This window comes from Triticum aestivum, unplaced genomic scaffold (assembly GCF_018294505.1).
Source record: "Triticum aestivum cultivar Chinese Spring unplaced genomic scaffold, IWGSC CS RefSeq v2.1 scaffold67603, whole genome shotgun sequence".
Taxonomy (NCBI): domain Eukaryota; kingdom Viridiplantae; phylum Streptophyta; class Magnoliopsida; order Poales; family Poaceae; genus Triticum; species Triticum aestivum.
Window position 1 is genome coordinate 1 of NW_025227659.1, and position 17,857 is coordinate 17,857.

Genomic DNA, 17,857 nt, shown 5'->3' on the forward strand with positions numbered 1-17,857 from the left:
GAAACACTGCCCGGACGTGACACAACGTTCGTTCGGTGTCCGGAATGGCTCACATGTTGCATGGGGGCCTAGGTTGGGCATCCTCACATGGTGCCAAACTTCGGTCTCATTTCATGCAGGCAAGCACATAGCACATGTGCAATCACCATCATTCGGGTCTGCCGGAGGGGGAGCCCGAAGGACGTTGGTTTTCTAGACTCAACCAAGTGGAATTTTGAAAATATAAGAAAAATTATATTTAAGAAGTGAAACAGAAGAAAACATACATTCATGGAATTTTGATATTTATAACTATAATAAGAAATAAAAGACAAAACATAAACTTGAATTTTAAAACTATAAGAAGAAATAACAGAGTAAAAAATATATTTGATATCCCTTTTTTGAAATAGAAAACAGAAAAGATATATTATAATAAGGATGAAACATATTATATTGCATTTTTTGAAATTTAAAAGTGTCAGAAAAACTGAAAGAGTAAAGATAGATTAGATTTTAAATTATTGTAAATATAAAAAGACAATAAATATTGGATTTCATAAGTGAAATATAACACATTAATTTTTGGTACGTTAGTGAATTTTTCGTACACATTGAATAAGTGAAATATAACACATTGAAGCAGCTCGGTTTTAAATATGGTAATAATCTGCTCGCGGGTGAGGCTGGCGTGGGACGGCCCACCCAAATTAGGCCCAAGCGAGCATCGCGCCGGGCACATCTTAAGGGTCCTGGGAGTTTAGTCCCACCTCGCCAAGCGAGGGGAGCTCGCAGCGGTTTATATACCGGGCTGAACTTCCCTCTCAAGTTCCTTTCTAAAGCGGGCAGCACATTGCCTAACCCTATATCTCCCTGCCCTATGGGGCCTACTAGCTGCCTATTATCACAATCTGGCGGGCCTACATCCTGGTCCAATAAATGATTGGGTTTCTAGTCGTATGCAGGCCATTGAATTGTGAACTACGCAGCTAGTAGGTGGGCTTTTTTGTCATATTTCATTTTTTGCATTTGTCACCATTATTTCCATTGCCGCCAGTCCATTTGGCTCATCTTTTGGCAAGAACAAGCTAGAGCTGTACACACCCTTAGTAGGGCTGCAAGAAAAGCTCGAGGCTCGTGAGCCGCTCAAGATCAACTCGTATTTTGACTCGACTCAAGATCGACTCGAAAAGAAATGAGCTGAGTATCAAAACTATATTTGGCTCGATAGAGAAACGAGTTAATCTTGAGCCAACACTAGCTGGCTCGATTTAAGCTCGATAGCTCGATGTCATATAATTATATTAAATAATCTTGATGTATATTTAAAGGAAATAGGATAATTTATTGCCATTTATTTTGTATCAATTTTTTCTCAATTTTACCTAGTAGGAAACATGGAGGCCTGTTAAGCATGACAAATTTAGCCTCAATATGATGCGTGGTCAGTCGTGTCAAATTTCCTATTATTCACAGCCGAAGTTTATGAGCACATGCACCTTCATTTTTCTATCTTTCTACTTCGTTGATCCCTATTTATCAAGTGCTAGTCTTTAGTTGAGAGAGAATAAGTCAAATTTTATGGTGGTTTTCAATATTGTGTTGTTGGCTATAATGTTTCCCTAACCCTGAGCCTCCTAACTTTGTTTTTCAGTACTGCTAGCCCGACTAATTAATGGGCCAACCTGTAATTTAGGCTAACTAGGACTGTTTCCAAACACAAATATGAGATTATGATAACCTTGCAGGGTTAAGCTATGTATTTGAATGTATAACCAAATTAACACAACCTTAAGTTGAAGAACTGGCTGATCCATATCTCAATAATAATGCTCTATTTTCACTTCAAGCCAGCATAATCGTATATAACCAAAAGCCAGCATGGCCTGCAGTCTGCCTAACCCATCATCCTTGGCTTACAAAGTTCACGAGGACAGCAAAATAACAACAGCAACTACTAAAACATCGTAACAAAGTAAAGGCCACATCTTCAGCAGGAAGTAGAGTCTTCTTTGTTTATCCTTCCAGTCATGTCACGTTGATTCTCCACCCCTGCTTCGCTGTGTACACTTCACTTGCTACTCGCTCTAGCAGTCTTGCTCCCACATCCAGCACCTTTTTTGTGGCTCATTTGTCTGCAAAATAGACCAATTAACAATCCAATGGTTCATTAGTTTGATTATAGAGAAAGTAGAAATGGGATTATTTTTGAAAATAACAGGATAACATATGCATTACATTAACAACTCCAATACATAACTTAACAGGTTGAACACATCACATTTGCACTACATAAACTTCATCAGTACATAACTTAACACTTAGTGCAGTTCTCTGGGTTTGATAGCATGGTACTATATGAACCAACATATTAAAAACTACAATATTTTTGCCTATAGATATGAGATAACATGGTTTGACTAAAACAGAGTATTTTGGAGTATTCACAATACATAGAACTATTTGGTATGCTGTAAATTGTGCTGCCTAGCCATATCATTTAAGCACTCACAAACTCTGTTTTTTTAAAGAGGCTACATTTTTCATGCAGAGAAATAACTACAGTATTAAAATCACATTTGTTAGGGGCAACCAAACATCTCATTGTAAATAAAACGAAGGTAATCTCAAATACTGAAGTATTCTCAAAGAACTTATTACATAGGATGCTATCAAAAGGGGCCAAACCGACTCACACAGATAGACTAACTAAAGACACTGACATGCCATCACTCTGTTTTCTTGTCCTTCAACTAGTTGATGCGCTCTGAGTGACGAATGCCCTTGCGGATGTAGGACTCCGCTTCAATCGGCATGGCCCTGTCTCCGAGCTGCGGGATCCCTGGCCCCACAATCTGCACGTCCGTCGGCTGCTCCTGGACAACATCATCCTACTCCTCCTCTCCATCACTGTCGTCCAGCAGCACAACAACCTCCTCTTCCCCACTCTCATCCTTGCTCTGCTCCACATCTTTGCTATCACTTTCATCCTCGCTCTGCTCCACATCATCACTATCACTCTCATCCTTGCTCTGCTCCACAACACTGTCAGAGTGAACATTGGACTGATCAACCGGAGCAGGCACCGCGAGCACCACTCCGACAAGATCTGGCACTGCAATAGGAGGGGCGCGGCGGCGGGAGGGGTACATGTACCACCTCGCACGCTGATGCGGATCCGGGGAGTTCTCCTCTTCGTTCATAGCCCAGAGGAAAACCTGAACTGGAACAACTCCTCGAGCAGGACCAAACAACGATTTCTTCTCATTGCCCGTAAGAACTTTGATGAGACCCCTACCGTGGTCGATGAACATCTGCAAGCTGGGAAACCAGCTGCAGATCTCCTCCACATTCGCCCTCTTCTCCACATCGCCCTGACAGAACTTCCCAACTGCCTCCTCCCACTTTTCTTGAGCGCGGCGGCAATCACTTGCCGACTGCGACCTCCTTCCCTTCTTGCCCCCCATCGCCGGCGACGCCAGATGTGAGATGTGAGCACACATAGTGAATGGGGAACGGAAGCAAGACCTAGGGTTTGTCATATCTGTGAGATGAAATGGGGAATTTTTCCGCTCTCCAGCTGATAACCGCGTCTGAGGCCGGCCTGGTACAGTCCACCAAAATTAGGCCCAAATCAAAGCCGTGTCGGGCACTGTCTCGGGGTGGTGGGAGTTTAGTCCCACCTCGCCAACGGAGAGGAGCTCGCACTGGTTTATAAACCCGGATGAGCTATCCATCTCAAGTTCCTATCTAAAGCAGGCAACTCATTGCCTAACCAGTCTCTCTCTGCCCCGTTGGGCCTACCATCAACTTATATACATTCACCGCGGGCCTGCATCCTGGCCCAATGGGTTACTAGTCATGCAGGTCGTGGGGTTTCATATATAACCTGTTGGTAGGAGGGCATTTTTTAAAATATTTATTATTATTTTTGCATATGTGACATGTTAAATTGTGCATGTGGGAGTCCTGGATTAGGGGGTGTCCGGATAGCCGAACTATCACCTTTGGCCGGACTCCTGGACTATGAAGATACAAGATTGAAGACTTCGTCCCACGTCCGGATGGGACTTTCCTTGGCGTCGAAGGCAAGCTTGGCGATACGGATATGTAGATCTCCTACCATTGTAACCGACTCTGTGTAACCCTAACCCTCTTTGGTGCAAGCTTGGGGATACGGATGATCTTTGGAAGTTGGAGACAACAATGCCCAAGATGCTTGACCTCATTGATCGGGTCGAATACCAAAGCCATAAGAAACAAGCGGCTGATCTCCTCCCGCATATCAAGGATGCAGTCTTCGAAGCGGAGGACCTGCTTGACGAGCTTGATTATGATGCGCTCAAGTGGAAAGTTGAGTGCAGCAAGAATTTGGGGCTAGACCGATTGCGTGATACCTGTCTGGAATTCTACGAAAGTGTCAGATCTAATGATTACATCAGGAAAGTCAACAGAATTCAAAAAAATCTAGATCATGTCCATAAGCAGTCCATGGAAATGGGTTTGCACCAAGCACCACTAAAGTTTGATAAATCTGTTAGGCCAGAAACAACTTCCTACTTTAACTGTGAGGAAAAAATGATTGGCCGTGAAAAAGAAATGAAGGAGTTGGTGGGAAAACTAGGAGTTCATTCACGGAAGAGAGGAAGGACTGAAAGCAAAGCAAGAATGACCGAGTTGCATGTGTTTTCCATTGTAGGCATGGGAGGGGTTGGAAAGACAACTATGGCCCAACACATCTGCAAGGATACAAATGTGAAGAATCACTTTGGTGCCAAAAATATAATTTGGACATGTGTTTCAGATGACTTTGACATAAAACGGTTAACGAAAGACATTGTAGAGCGCCTGGGAGGAGATGCTTCATCTAATAGTCTGGAAGTTCTTATGGGTAAATTAGAAGGCTGTGTCAAGTCCAAAAAGTTCTTACTTGTCCTTGATGACATGTGGGGTGATATCTTGAAGGATGATGGGGTGGAATGGAAGAGGTTTTGTGCGCCTTTGAAAAATGGCGTCGAAGGAAGTAGGATTTTGGTCACCACTAGATCTCCCGAGGTTGCTAAGCTAGTTGGCCCTATGAATAATTATGAGTTAAAGGGCTTAAAAGACAGTGTATTCTTGGAGTTCTTCAAATTCTGTGCATTTGGATCCAAGACTTTGGGCAACAACAGGGAGTCATTGGAGCGCATTGGTGAAATAATTGTTCCAAAGTTGAAGGGTTCCCCATTGGCTGCCAAGACTATTGGACGCTTGCTGAGAATGGATCTAAGTACAACACATTGGGGAAATATAATGGAAAGTGAACTGTGGCGATTAGAACAAACAGAGACCGACATTTTGCCAGCCCTTCGACTGAGTTATATGTACCTGCCGCAGAAATTGAAAAGATGCTTCTCAATCTGTGCAATGTTTCCCAAGGATTACAAATTTGCGAAGGATTTTCTAGCTGACATTTGGATTGCACTAGGATATGTGGAGTCAGCCCAAGAAGCATCAATGTGCTTTGATGCCCTTGCAAATCGTTCTTTCTTTCAGAAAGCATCACCACATAGTGTTAAGTATGTAATTCATGATCTGATGCATGATACGGCACAACTAGTCTCAAAGAATGAGTGCTTCATTATAAAGCATGCTAGTGACCTAGATAAAGTTCCTTCAAACGTCCGTCATCTGTCAATATTCACGAACGGAGATGTTCAGTGTTCTGAATTGAAGAGCATATGTAACAAGAAAAATCTGCGGTCCCTGGTGTGCGATGAATCATACAGCAAAGCAAAAGATTTTGAGTCTATGATGGACTGTTGGTTCAAGGAACTATTGAAAATCTGCGTATTTAGTTGTAAACTCTCCAAAGTAAGACAGCTACCTGAGAACATGGGCAATTCAAAGCATATGCGTCACCTTTGTTTACTTGGAAGTTCTAATTTCAGCACATTTCCTTCAACATTTTGTCAGCTGCATCATCTCAAAGTTATAGACCGTGGCAGTTGTTTGATTGAAAGTTTTCCTCCAGGCTTCAGCGATGCCCTCAGTTTAGAGAAAATCAATTCAAATAATTTTGCTTATAACAAGGACCACTCTGGCAAACTCTGCCTAAAATGGCCCTTTTTGCATCGTAAGACGGTAAAGATGGTGGAAAATCAGATGGAAAGATTACCTCACTGGAATCTCCAGCATCTGCATGTAAAGAATTACAGAGGTGAATCTTGTCCTAGCTGGCTCCAGCCCAACCTCCTGCCAATGCTACGTTCCCTTGAATTTCATTGGTGTGAAGTGAAGAGCATACCATTCTTTGTCCCGTTAGATGTGTCACTTGACAGTACACCTTCAGACAACATTAATCGTCTTGAAGAGTTAGTCATATACTATTATGAGCAAATCAGTTGGGAAGGCTCGATGCTCTTGCCTACTTCTCTTAGAAAGCTAACCCTTGTGAAATCGGGCTATTCCATGGATCGCTTCGTGAGCTGCTTCCTTGACCTCACTTCCCTCACTTATTTGGAAATAAAAGACTGTGAATCATTGACATCTATTCCCCTGCATGTGTGGAGAAGAAATCTTCCAGCCCTGGAGGAACTATATATTGAAGGTTGTGACAACCTTACATCAATAGTCTCTGAAGCTAGTGGTAGTAGCAGCAGCAGTGCTGTTACAGGATTCTTATCCCTTGCTAAGTTAATGATAAAGCAGTGCAGCAAATTATTGAGCTTCGATGAATTCCTGAAGCCAGATTGTCTACCTGCTGTTAATACCATTCTAGTTTCCAGTTGTAGTGAGTTGATGTCCATCTCTGTTGATGGGCTAGAAGGGTTGCAGACTCTGGAAATTTCATGTTGTGATAAGTTGAATGCGCAAAGGGCAGTGATATTACCATCCTCTCTTAAGAAGCTCAAGTTGGTGCTTTGTGGCGGCATAGAATCCATCAACCTTGCTAACAACCAGTTAGGAAGGTCTCCAGTACTGGAGGAACTTCATATTTACGAGTGTCTAGGCCTCAAGTCCATAGGTGGTGCAGCAGCGGTTGATAAAATAAAGAAAGTGTACATAAATGGGTGCCTCCAGCTCAGCGAAATACAACCATGGTTTTGGGTACCGCCCGAGAAAACCGGTTACCGGGCGGTTACCGTGTTTCCCAGTACCCCACGAGAAATCAACTTCCCAAGCGAAAAATTCCGAAATTTTGAATTTGAATGAATTTTGAATGGATTTTTGACGAATTTTGCTCGAATTCAAAAAAATTCGTCCGAAATTTGCTTGGAATTTTGCGGTAACCGTGGTAACCGAGTTTCTCGGTGACCCACGAGAAAAAAGTGCCCCTCGGTAGCCAAAACCTTGAATACAACAGCCAATCCGTCCCTGGTATGTACAATGACGGGCAATTTAATTACTCTATGCACAGCATTTTCTTCGCTATATTTTATCCGCGTATAGCTGCATGTTAATCTCCCTATGTCGCTCCTAAAAAAAGGAAACAGACTTAACATGCATTCGGTTTGTACTGTTTGGTGAAATGCTCATGCCATTTTTTTGTCCCTTCTTTGAATCAATGGGCAGGTAGATGAAGTACACATACGAGTACTACATTGAGTCATCGGACGAGGAGAATTATGCACATGAAACGGCGATGATGCAGGTGTCTCCTTGCAGTTCTCCGATTCGAAGGATCCATCAAGGGTCATTGAGTGCTGAACCGGACGAGAGCACGGCGGCATTTGACGTTGATGGATGACTACTTTACCCTCGATGCATTCAAAGACAATTTTTTATGGCATGTTTGTATGTGACAAAATGTCTTCGACCACCTCTACAACAACGTCCGACCCTACTATGACTATCTCATCTTGTAGAAGTCTACCGCAGGAAGGATTGGATTCTCTGCCCAGGAAGGATTGGATTCTCTGCCTATCAGAACTGCACGACTGCATATGGCACGGACCCTGAAGTATTTTATTTTAAAACTTAGTTGGATTGTTATATTTAAATCAGAACTACTGTCGCATTTGAATATTTTCAATCATTGATGATTCGATATTCTATCATTTTGAGCTCACAGGCTTAAGAAAAAAAGAGGCAAAAATTTAGAAGACAGAGTTGGATGGCTGGCTCTTACATTACTGTCTACGGACTACCCCAAAACAATCGGAAGGCAAATACATTGTCCGTTTTGGGGTCCGCGTTGGAGATAGCTAATATCCTATTTTGAAGTAGGGTGTATTCGTTGGAAAACTGTATTTTTCTCTTTCTTGTTGAGGGAAAAAGCCTAGTGCTTTATCAGTACACCACAGTACATTTTTCCTGGAAGAGCAGGGAAGTCCAATCCTATGCCCTTCGTGCCCAAAAAATATCTTAAATGATAACGCCCATATGTGTAGAACAATTCAACATGGCCCAAACATAGTCGATACCATTCGATCATTTGCATAAATATTGAAGCAGTTGTCATCTGGGTCGAGAGCCACGTAACCACTCAGCATCGTGTGGGCATTATCATTTAGTGCCACACGTGTGGGCGCTCCTCGCCTGAACGGACACACGATGCTCGCCTGAACATGTGGGCGAAACTGCTCTTCACCCACACAACGCTCACATGATGATAGATGGCAACTACAGGTGTGCATATGCGGCAACTAGTTAATCACATACGGCAACTATGGTTGGCCATACATGGCAACTATGGTTTAATCACACGTGACAACTCCCATTAGTTACACATTATGCATATGTGGCAACTAGTTAATCACACGCAGCAACTATGGTTGATCATATATGGCAACTATTGCTTGATCACACGTGGCAACTCCAATTAGTTACAAATGGCAACTATATTTAATGATACATGGCAGACATGGCAACTAGTGTCACATGGGAACTATAGTTACATGGGAACTAAAGTTGATTACACACCCGTTCACGCTCACGGGGTCGGGGTGAGCAATTGCCACACAGAGTTGTGTGGGCCATCGTAGCTGCGCCCGAACGTTGTGGCCAGTTTTAAAGTTCGCTCACACAGGGTCGTGTGGACTGTCTCCTGAACACACAGTACAAACGCAAGCGCTCATACATACGCGCATACACTCACCTCTATGAATGCACACACGCATAGCCTACCCCTATCAGCATTTTCGAGAGACTGAGCCGACATATCATCTCGAGATTTACGAAGTCACCTAGGCGCCTCGTCATCGACGTGAACGTCTCCTCCCACTGGAAGCGCGTCACCGAAAATCCTGAAATGAATTTAAGAATAACGCGAGCACCAGGAATTGAACCCTGGTGGGATAGGGATACCAATGTCCCTCTTATCATCCAACCAGGGGTTGGTTCGTGTAGGCGGTATCCTAGATATGACCGGCCATGTCGTGTGATAGGTTGTCCATTATGCCACATGTGTTACAGTTATCGGCGTAAAAAACATAAGCTCTGTTGTTATTAAAAAACGAAAAGGTGGGATAACATCCGGGAGTCCGGGCAACCCCTGATCTTATCCGTTCAGCGATTTTAAGATTTGTGTTGTGGCCTAGCGAGCAGCGGGCCTTTTGCAGTGTCAGCAGGGATTCGAACCACTGCCATGCACTTTGCAGAGTATATGAACAGTAATCCATGCAGCTGTGTGGGACCGATTCCTTTTCTCTGACACTTGTGTAACGCATGTTGTAGCCAACCCGTGAGGGGAACAGTGGGGCAGTAAACATCTTTTTTTACTGGAGTAGCACAGCTTTGTCTTTTGAGTAAGAGGAGACTGCGTGTGACATGAGAAGTTGTGAGAGACAAAAAAGAAAGAGAACCTATGTGTGAGAAGTGAGAAGTGAGAGTGATGTTTTTTACTACTCCCTCCGTTTCTAAATAATTGTCTTTCTAGAGATTTCAACAAGTGACTACATACGGAACAAAATGAGTGAATCTACACTCTAAAACATGTCTACATACATCCGTATGTTGTAGTCCATTTGAGATGGCTAGAAAGACAATTATTTAGGAACGGAGGGAGTAGGTGACAAAGAGACGGTGTGAAAGAACTTGTGCATGCGTGATTGCTAAAAGCATCTATAACCCGACTTGACAAATCTGATCACTCAAACGCCCGCGGACACGCGGGCGCGTCCGCAGACAGTGACCGATCACACCTCAAAAAACGCATTCCACATCCTGATATATCAAATTAAAACATCAAATCCATATTATTACATGCAATGTAGCGATCTTTAACTGGAGCACATCTGGTTTTGCTCCCCGCTCGCCCGGCTCCGTCCTGGCCATATCCACCGGCCGGCTACGCTCCTGAGAGTGCAAAGCACGTACACGGTCAATAGTTCTGTTGGGTTTAAAAAATTATGAATAAATTTTATATGAAATACACGAGACCTTGAATAATCTACCATGTAGTCATTTTGTCGGCTATATAGTTTTGACTCTTGAAATGGATTATTTGTACACAATGGTCCACCACAAAAAATGATTAAAACACGGAGGAAAAAAATCAAGGATGTAAATTGCTAGTGCTACTTTTGAGGTGCTCAACTGTTTGCATATCTTTTTTGGGAAAAGAACTATTTGCGTTTTTTTTTCTGTTGCCAAAAAATTCGTTCAGCTACAAAAGAAAAAGAGAGAAAAGTTGTAGAACAAACTACTGAACTGTGCCTCAGCTATCATCTTATATTTATCTCACGTCCATGTTTACTAAGAGCCTTGCTCCGGTGCACCCCCCTAACTCAATTTCCTAGGGGTATTCTTGACCCCCGCCATCTATTTTTTTCTCCGGCCCGCTGCTGCCCATATCCAAGCCCCGTAGAACCCGTATGACTCAGACGTATGTATACGGTAACATCCCGAAACAAAAGGATGAGACGACCCCACGACCAGGTACGACCTGCCGACGGCCGATCCATCAATCACGCAGCTCAATCAATCATGTAGCTCCATCATTCACGCAGCTCCTCCATCATTCTGGTGAGGTTCTGTAGGAATATCGGCGGCGGCGATCTCATCGCTGGCGATCTCGTCCGAGAGCGCGCGCGGCACCGTCGTCAACCTCCGGCGCTCGCAGGTACCGCATCTCGTTTCCCCATGTTTGTCTCGCTCGCGGCAGCATCAAACAAATTGCCGATGTTTTCGTCGTAGTGGTTAACCTAGCGGGGCGGGTAACCTAGCTTTCCGGCGGTCCAGGCCATCGCAAATCTTGTTCTGGTAGTGCCGCTCGTCGTGATATACACAGTGATCACGCGGGCTAAAGTGGGTTTCTTTTTTCTAGGGTTAACCTAGCGTCGGTTGCCCTCGGTTTTGTGCACGACGGCTCCGTTATTTGATGCGGCGGCTTACCTAGGTATCCGGCGATCCAAAGTAATCAGGACTGGTGCCGTGGGCTAGGAATCCGGTGGCGCATGTTATCACGGGTAGCGCTGCTTCTCCCGATCCGAAGTGATCACGTACTGGATCCAAGGGCATCTTCCTTACTAGGGTTGACGTACCTTAACGTTGATGACCGGTTTGGAGAGGGGGAGGATCCATGAGCGGTCAGAGGTCGTTGGCGTGGGTTGTGTGCATGATCTGAACGCCCTCGGTTGGGGCGCTCTCTGATTGGGGTAGTTTATTTAACATCTGTGGTCGTGCGCTAGGTGTTGTATATATATGTCAGCATTGATAATGTTTGCACATGTGATGATACATATTATTTGTTGTAGGAAATGGCAGACGATGAGTTAACTGATATGATGTATGACATGGAGTTTGGAGAACTGATGAAAGACTGGATAGAAGATTGGTCAGATGATGAAAATTCAGATCGTGGAGATAGGTCAGAGAATGGGAACGAATTGGAAGATCTTAATGTGAGTGGCATTATCATGTTGTAATTTTTTGGTGGCATCCGACAATATTATATTTTTGTGTTGAAAATTTATAGATGGATGAACATGATGATGGTCAGGAAAACAATGAGCATGATGATGGTGAGGAAAACAACTCGGAGATCTCGAATGAAGATTACATTAGTCAGGTATGGAAGTGGATTTTTTGTTGGCATGCATGCAAAATGAATTAATCCTGGAATATTATATGAGAAGTGCTTATGTATTTGTGTTAAAATTTTCAGCTCATTTTCCGAATGTCATAATGCGTACGACTATTACGGTGATCCGACGCGGAGACAGGCCTTGATGACGAATCATTAGCTGCACCTGATTCTGGGGAGTCGCAGTCGTCGGTCATCATGAGTGAGGTATGTATGTAATCAATGTTGTATGGAAGTAATGTTATACCATAGAAAACTATTTTCATGGCTATGTTATGATTGTGTAGGTGACAGAAGATGAGGGGAAAAAGAATGTCCAAGATACTGCCAGTGCAGATGATAAGAGGGATGTCTTGATGCAGATAATACAAATGACTTTTATGTCTCAGGATGCTGCGTATGATTTCTACAACAGCTATGCTAGAGATAATGGTTTCAGCATTAGAAAGAATAAGGTCAGGTATAGCAAAACCGAGTCACATCATACGCGTTATAGGAGGTTTGTTTGTTCCAGACAAGGAAAACGTGACAGCAGGTTGCTAACCGAGGAAGGACACAGCCGTAGGCTCAGAGCCGAGACACGCTGCCACTGCGAAGCGCACCTGACCGTGAAGCTTGACCAAAAGCGTGGGGTTTGGTATGTTGATAGTTTTGAGGACAAGCATAGCCATATCTTGGCAGGACCGGACGAGGTACCTTTTCTTTGGTCCCACAAAAAAATCAAAGAGTACGTGAGAGCTGAGATACTGCCCATGGGAGCCGCAGGGATTAGAATTCACGACATGATGGATTCCTTCATCAGCAAACATGTATGGTATGGCGGTGATGGTTTTACCAGGCGTGAAATATACAACCTTTGCGCCAGGGGGAAGAGGAAGCTGCTTTCAAAAGGTGATGCTGCCACAGTCATATGCATCATGGCCACTAGGAAACAGAGGGATCCTAGCTTTTTTTTCGAGTACAAGCTAGACAAGGAAGGACATATGAATAGGATATTCTGGTGTGACTCGCAGTCTCGTCATGACTATGAGGACTTCGGCGACGTGCTTGTATTTGACAGCACATATAAGATGAACCGGTATGGTATGCTATTGATACCCTTTGTTGGTCTTAACAATCACCAGAAGACCACTGTTGTTGCTTGTGCCATAGTTTCGGACGAGACCGAAGAGACATATGTGTGGCTGCTGCAGACTTTTTTGAGGTCCATGTGTCAAAAGATGCCAAAGAGTGTTATCACGGACGCCGACGCTGCGATGATCAAGGCAATTCGCCAAGTCTTGCCAGACGTGTGGCACCGTATATGTACGTGGCATATAGAAAAAAATATGAAGATTCACCTCAGTTACAAGTACTTGAAGGAGTTCCGAACTCTTCTGTACTACAGCACGTCCACGGCCACGTTTGAGGAGAGACGGCACGCGTTTTCCAAAAGATGGCAGTCGGAAAAAACAGTAACATGGTTGAGACGGATGTATAAGAAGAGGAGACTGTGGGCCATGGCTTATCTGACAGAGGGGTTTTGGCTTGGCATGAAAAGCAACCAGAGGAGTGAAAGTCTAAACTCATGCCTTCACCTCCACCTAGACGGTGAAATGACCCTGGTGGATATGATTTTGCACTATGAGAACGCCGTTGTACGTATCCATGAGAACGAGGCACGAGGTGACTGCACGGCCTCACAGAGTTTATCGGTGCCAGTTACTAGCTCGAGGGAACTTGAGATAGCTGCTTCTCACGTCTTCACTCCAGCAAACTTCTATATGTTGCAAGCTGATCTTAGGAAAATTGGCGGCATGGAGATTGTAGAAATAAAGATGGGAGACGGATTATAGCAGTACATCGTGGCCTGGAAGAATAACCAGAAGAGCCGTTTTTGGGTGGAGTACAATCCAGTAAATTCCGCAGAAACTATAAGGTGCAGCTGCAGAAGAATGATTCGAAAGGGTCTACCTTGCAAGCACATATTCCATGTACTGAAGTACTTGAATATATCTGAAATAGTGTTTAGTTCTTGTGCGGTTCACGAAAGACGCAAGGTTGGGACTGCCCGCGAGGCGCACAAGCGATCAGTTGGGATTTGGTTGGACTGGAGCAGCTGAAAGAATGAAATATAGCCAGGTCGGTGTGTTGACTTCAGAAGCTATGCATGCGGCATGCAAACACCCAGCTTTGTGGGATCAGTTACAGGAGAGTTTGAAGACCGTGATAGCTAAGAGCCATGAGTATGATCAGCTAAAGGAAAATTTGAGTAAGAAAACGGCTGATCTCAGTAGTTGTGCAATTGAATATGTGGACGATGGTGAAGGCAACATAGTTCAAGTTCAAGATCCTATTAAAGTATCAACGAAAGGTGCAACTAAGGTAGATGAGAACCGCCCTATGTCGAAAAATGGTAGGCCACTTTTGTACGACGAGATCAGAATCAGGTGCGGCGCATGCAAATTGCTAGGGCACACTAAACCCAGCAAGAAATGCAAACTAAATAAGAAGTAAGTTTTTGTACACACTGTAGGTTATAATTTTTTTAACTTGTCATTCATTAACTTTTCCTATTATCATGTGCAGAAGCTTGGTGGGCGAAGAAGAGTAGAACACTTGCTAGAGTTATGTTATGATAAATCCAGTGATCTAATAGTGAGGTGTTTACAATGTGTTACTGCATACATGATACATGATATATAGTCTTGCAAGAGGCCTGGACCTTGAGATAGCGCTTGTAGCATATATGGACTAAATAGGAGGCGGTCACTAGGGACTTTAATCGTGGAAAATGGATAGCATTTAGCCACTGTAATGATGGCATCTTTTGTGTTGTCCACTCTAGTTATATTATATTGGAAAACTAGACGATAACCGGCACGTTGTTGCGGGAATGTTTTGCAATATATTTTTACAGAAATGGTTACGTGGAATCTTGTTTGCATGTTATGGTGGACCTTTCTCCATGCATGTTGAATGACGAGGTGACAAACTTGCATGTTAAGAGAAAACGTTGTTTAACTTGTCATTCATTAACTTTCTCCATTATTTTTTTATCACTCCATTGGTTCACCACCATTTAGATATAGAAGATACCAGCTCACTTGGGTCTAGAGTATAGACTTAATACCGAAAACCCACCATTTTCCCCTCATAAAGAAAAGAAAAACCCGTTTATTGCTTGTAGTGTAACTCGGGCCGCTTGTCGCGAAGTCTATACTCTAGACGACGTGACACGCGGCCGCTCCCATTTCCGAGCCCATATAAGAATTTATATTTTGATTACAGCCCGTTTAAATGGGCCGCGCTGGCCACCTGGTCGGGGCGGTTCTTCCCTCGCGATCTCCACGCTCGTTCTATCTATCCACTGCGACCGCCGCCGCCGCCGCCACCGATCCACGTCTTGCCGCCGGTCGCGTTACGCCATGGTTTCGTGGAGCGACGAGTCGAGCTCTTCTTCGGACGGTGAATTCGTGACTAGCCTGCAGGTACGCTCCTACTATATAATCTCTAGACAGTGCTAGGCTTAGGGTTAGGGTTCTTCATTTTCGGTATTTAACGCAGGGCGTTGATTTGTGCATTATCTCTGTTGTTTCGTTTAGCTTCCTATGACTATCCCTTGCTATGAATGGAGTGGCATTGCTCATGATCTGTCTTCTCGTTGTCTGCATCGAGATCCTTGCCTCAGGCTAGTTGCTTTTGATTTCTTGGACACTGGCAGATGTTTTCTTGCCTGTGGTCAGAAGGTATGTTGTTCCGTACTGTAAATATATGTTTACATTAGTTCGTGCTCGATTTACACGGCGGTAATCCATTGTTCTGCCCAAAATTGCATACAGTTTCAATTAATTTGTGCATTTACAAAGTCCGTATTTATGTTGTCTTTTTCACGGTCTAATATTTGTTTTAGCACATATAATAGCATATACTTGTAGTTAATTGATCCCTAATATGTATGTATGTATATCATTGCATGCTACATTTTTTGTTTATATGATTGAGACCATATTTTTTCATACTGTAGGAAGAAGTGAAATGTAACTATGTGGAATGGGTAGACCCGGAGTGGTCAGTGCCTACGAAGTTCTGCCTCAGAGAACTGTGGAGCATGTTTGACGAGAAGCTGAGACAGAATGTTAAGAATGCTGAAGACAAATGCAAGTTAGTTGGAGAAAATAGGAGGATGGAGGAAGAGCTGAGATATTTCAAAATGGACTTTGCTAAACTGGTGGCTGATAAGGAGGATGCTCTCACGCAGTTGGGCAATGCAAGATTGTCACTTAGCAATCTCAAAGAGGAGCTGGAGAAGAATAAGATGGCAGACCATGGTTGTGCCAATCTACATCAGGTGCTGAGGGTAAAGGCTGAGAAAGACCGGGACCGGGTGGTGCTAGAGAGAGACCAAGTGATGAGAGAGAGGGACCAGCTGAAGCAAGAGAAGAAAAAACTTGAGTATATTATTATAGATTTTCTTAAACAGAAACATGGGTATGTTGATAAGATCAAGAAGCTGAAGGAGATTTGTGATGAAATTTAAGTAATTTTTTTGGTTTATTGTTGAACTGAATGATCCTATCTGCATTGTGGCCAGTTCATTTGTGTAAGGCCTTGTCTGACCTGCATCCTAATGCGGGTTCTCGGCTAAGCTCTGAAATTTATTTGCTTGCACTGGAGCTCTAAATCGTACTCATCAAGGGGGCGAAAGAGTTGTTGATCATGTGATTGATGGTGCTACTGATCTTGATCTTCATGATGCAGAAAAGGTAAAGGCTAACAAAAATGCAGAAAAAAACTGTGCAACGTGATTTCAAGCAACACATAACGCCAAGGGAGTCTGGCGCAAGACACAAGGAAGATCAACCTACGGACGCCGATCCCGAGAGATCCAGCGACAATCATGTGCACGGGATCCCAGGCGGATCTGCCTACTCCACCCACCGCAGGATCCACGGTGGCCCGTCAGCGTCCGACACGTGGGATGTATCCACCGAGCGGTCGGGCGGGACCGGACCTGGCGCGTCCCCCCCCCCCCGCCAACTGGCGCTCGTCGACTGACTCGCCCACGCGGGGTCCGTATCTGTCGTTGTCTCGGGCGCGGAATCCCACACCGGATGGCACAACAGCCGAGGTTGATTCTCAGGGAAACAAAAAGGAATTTGTCGAATTATTTTCTTATTGTTGAATAATTCGAAATTAACTCAAAAAAATATGCGAAAGTAAAAAGGAAATGAATTACTCTTCCATGGAAGAAAAGAATGAACACAGCAGCAAAAAACATTAAGGTAGAAAAAATGAATGGAAGCAAAAATTTATTGGTACGAAACGTATAGTCTTACTGCATTACACGTACACATGTATGTGTAAGCGACCAAAAATCCACACAAAATCCAAGGTATCGTGCTTATTATATGAATGATCGAAAATCAAAGTTGTCCATGCCGGGAAACGTGCTTCCGGACTTAAAACAAATGACTAAAACAAGAATCTTTAATCATGTATGATGTCTTCACGCCTTGCGTTTCTTTGCGATGTCACGAATTTTGTTCTTCACACATTCGAGCGTGTTGGTAGGTGAGAGAACCAACTCGGCGACGAGACGCCTTCTCCTTGCATTAACCGTGTCCTGCAATTTTTAGAAGAAGGTTTAATGAATAGAAGTTGGTATTATACGACAAATGTTCAAGTGTACAAACAGAGAGGACAAATTACCTGGGTAAAATAGGCGGTCCATCGTTCCCCGTCCCAGTGCTCCATAACTTCAATCAAAAAAAGGCCACAAGAGTTCCTAATATATATGCAAACATTAGTCACCGTGCACACGAACATGTCTTTCCTAAGTAGAAAATGATGAACCATAACTCACCCGTCCTCTTGTTGTGGCATGTCCAT

General features: G+C 43.7%; 1 protein-coding gene across 1 annotated transcript; it reads left to right on the forward strand.

Annotated features, from left to right (window-relative positions):
• The first annotated feature begins 3,535 nt into the window (after positions 1–3,535).
• Positions 3,536–16,505, forward strand: LOC123172795 (putative disease resistance protein RGA1). Its single transcript, XM_044589705.1, has 4 exons — positions 3,536–3,586; positions 4,147–7,087; positions 10,941–11,023; positions 15,993–16,505. Exons 1-4 carry the CDS (start codon positions 3,536–3,538, stop codon positions 16,503–16,505), a joined length of 3,588 nt encoding a protein of 1,195 aa, XP_044445640.1.
• Positions 16,506–17,857: the final 1,352 nt, after the last annotated feature.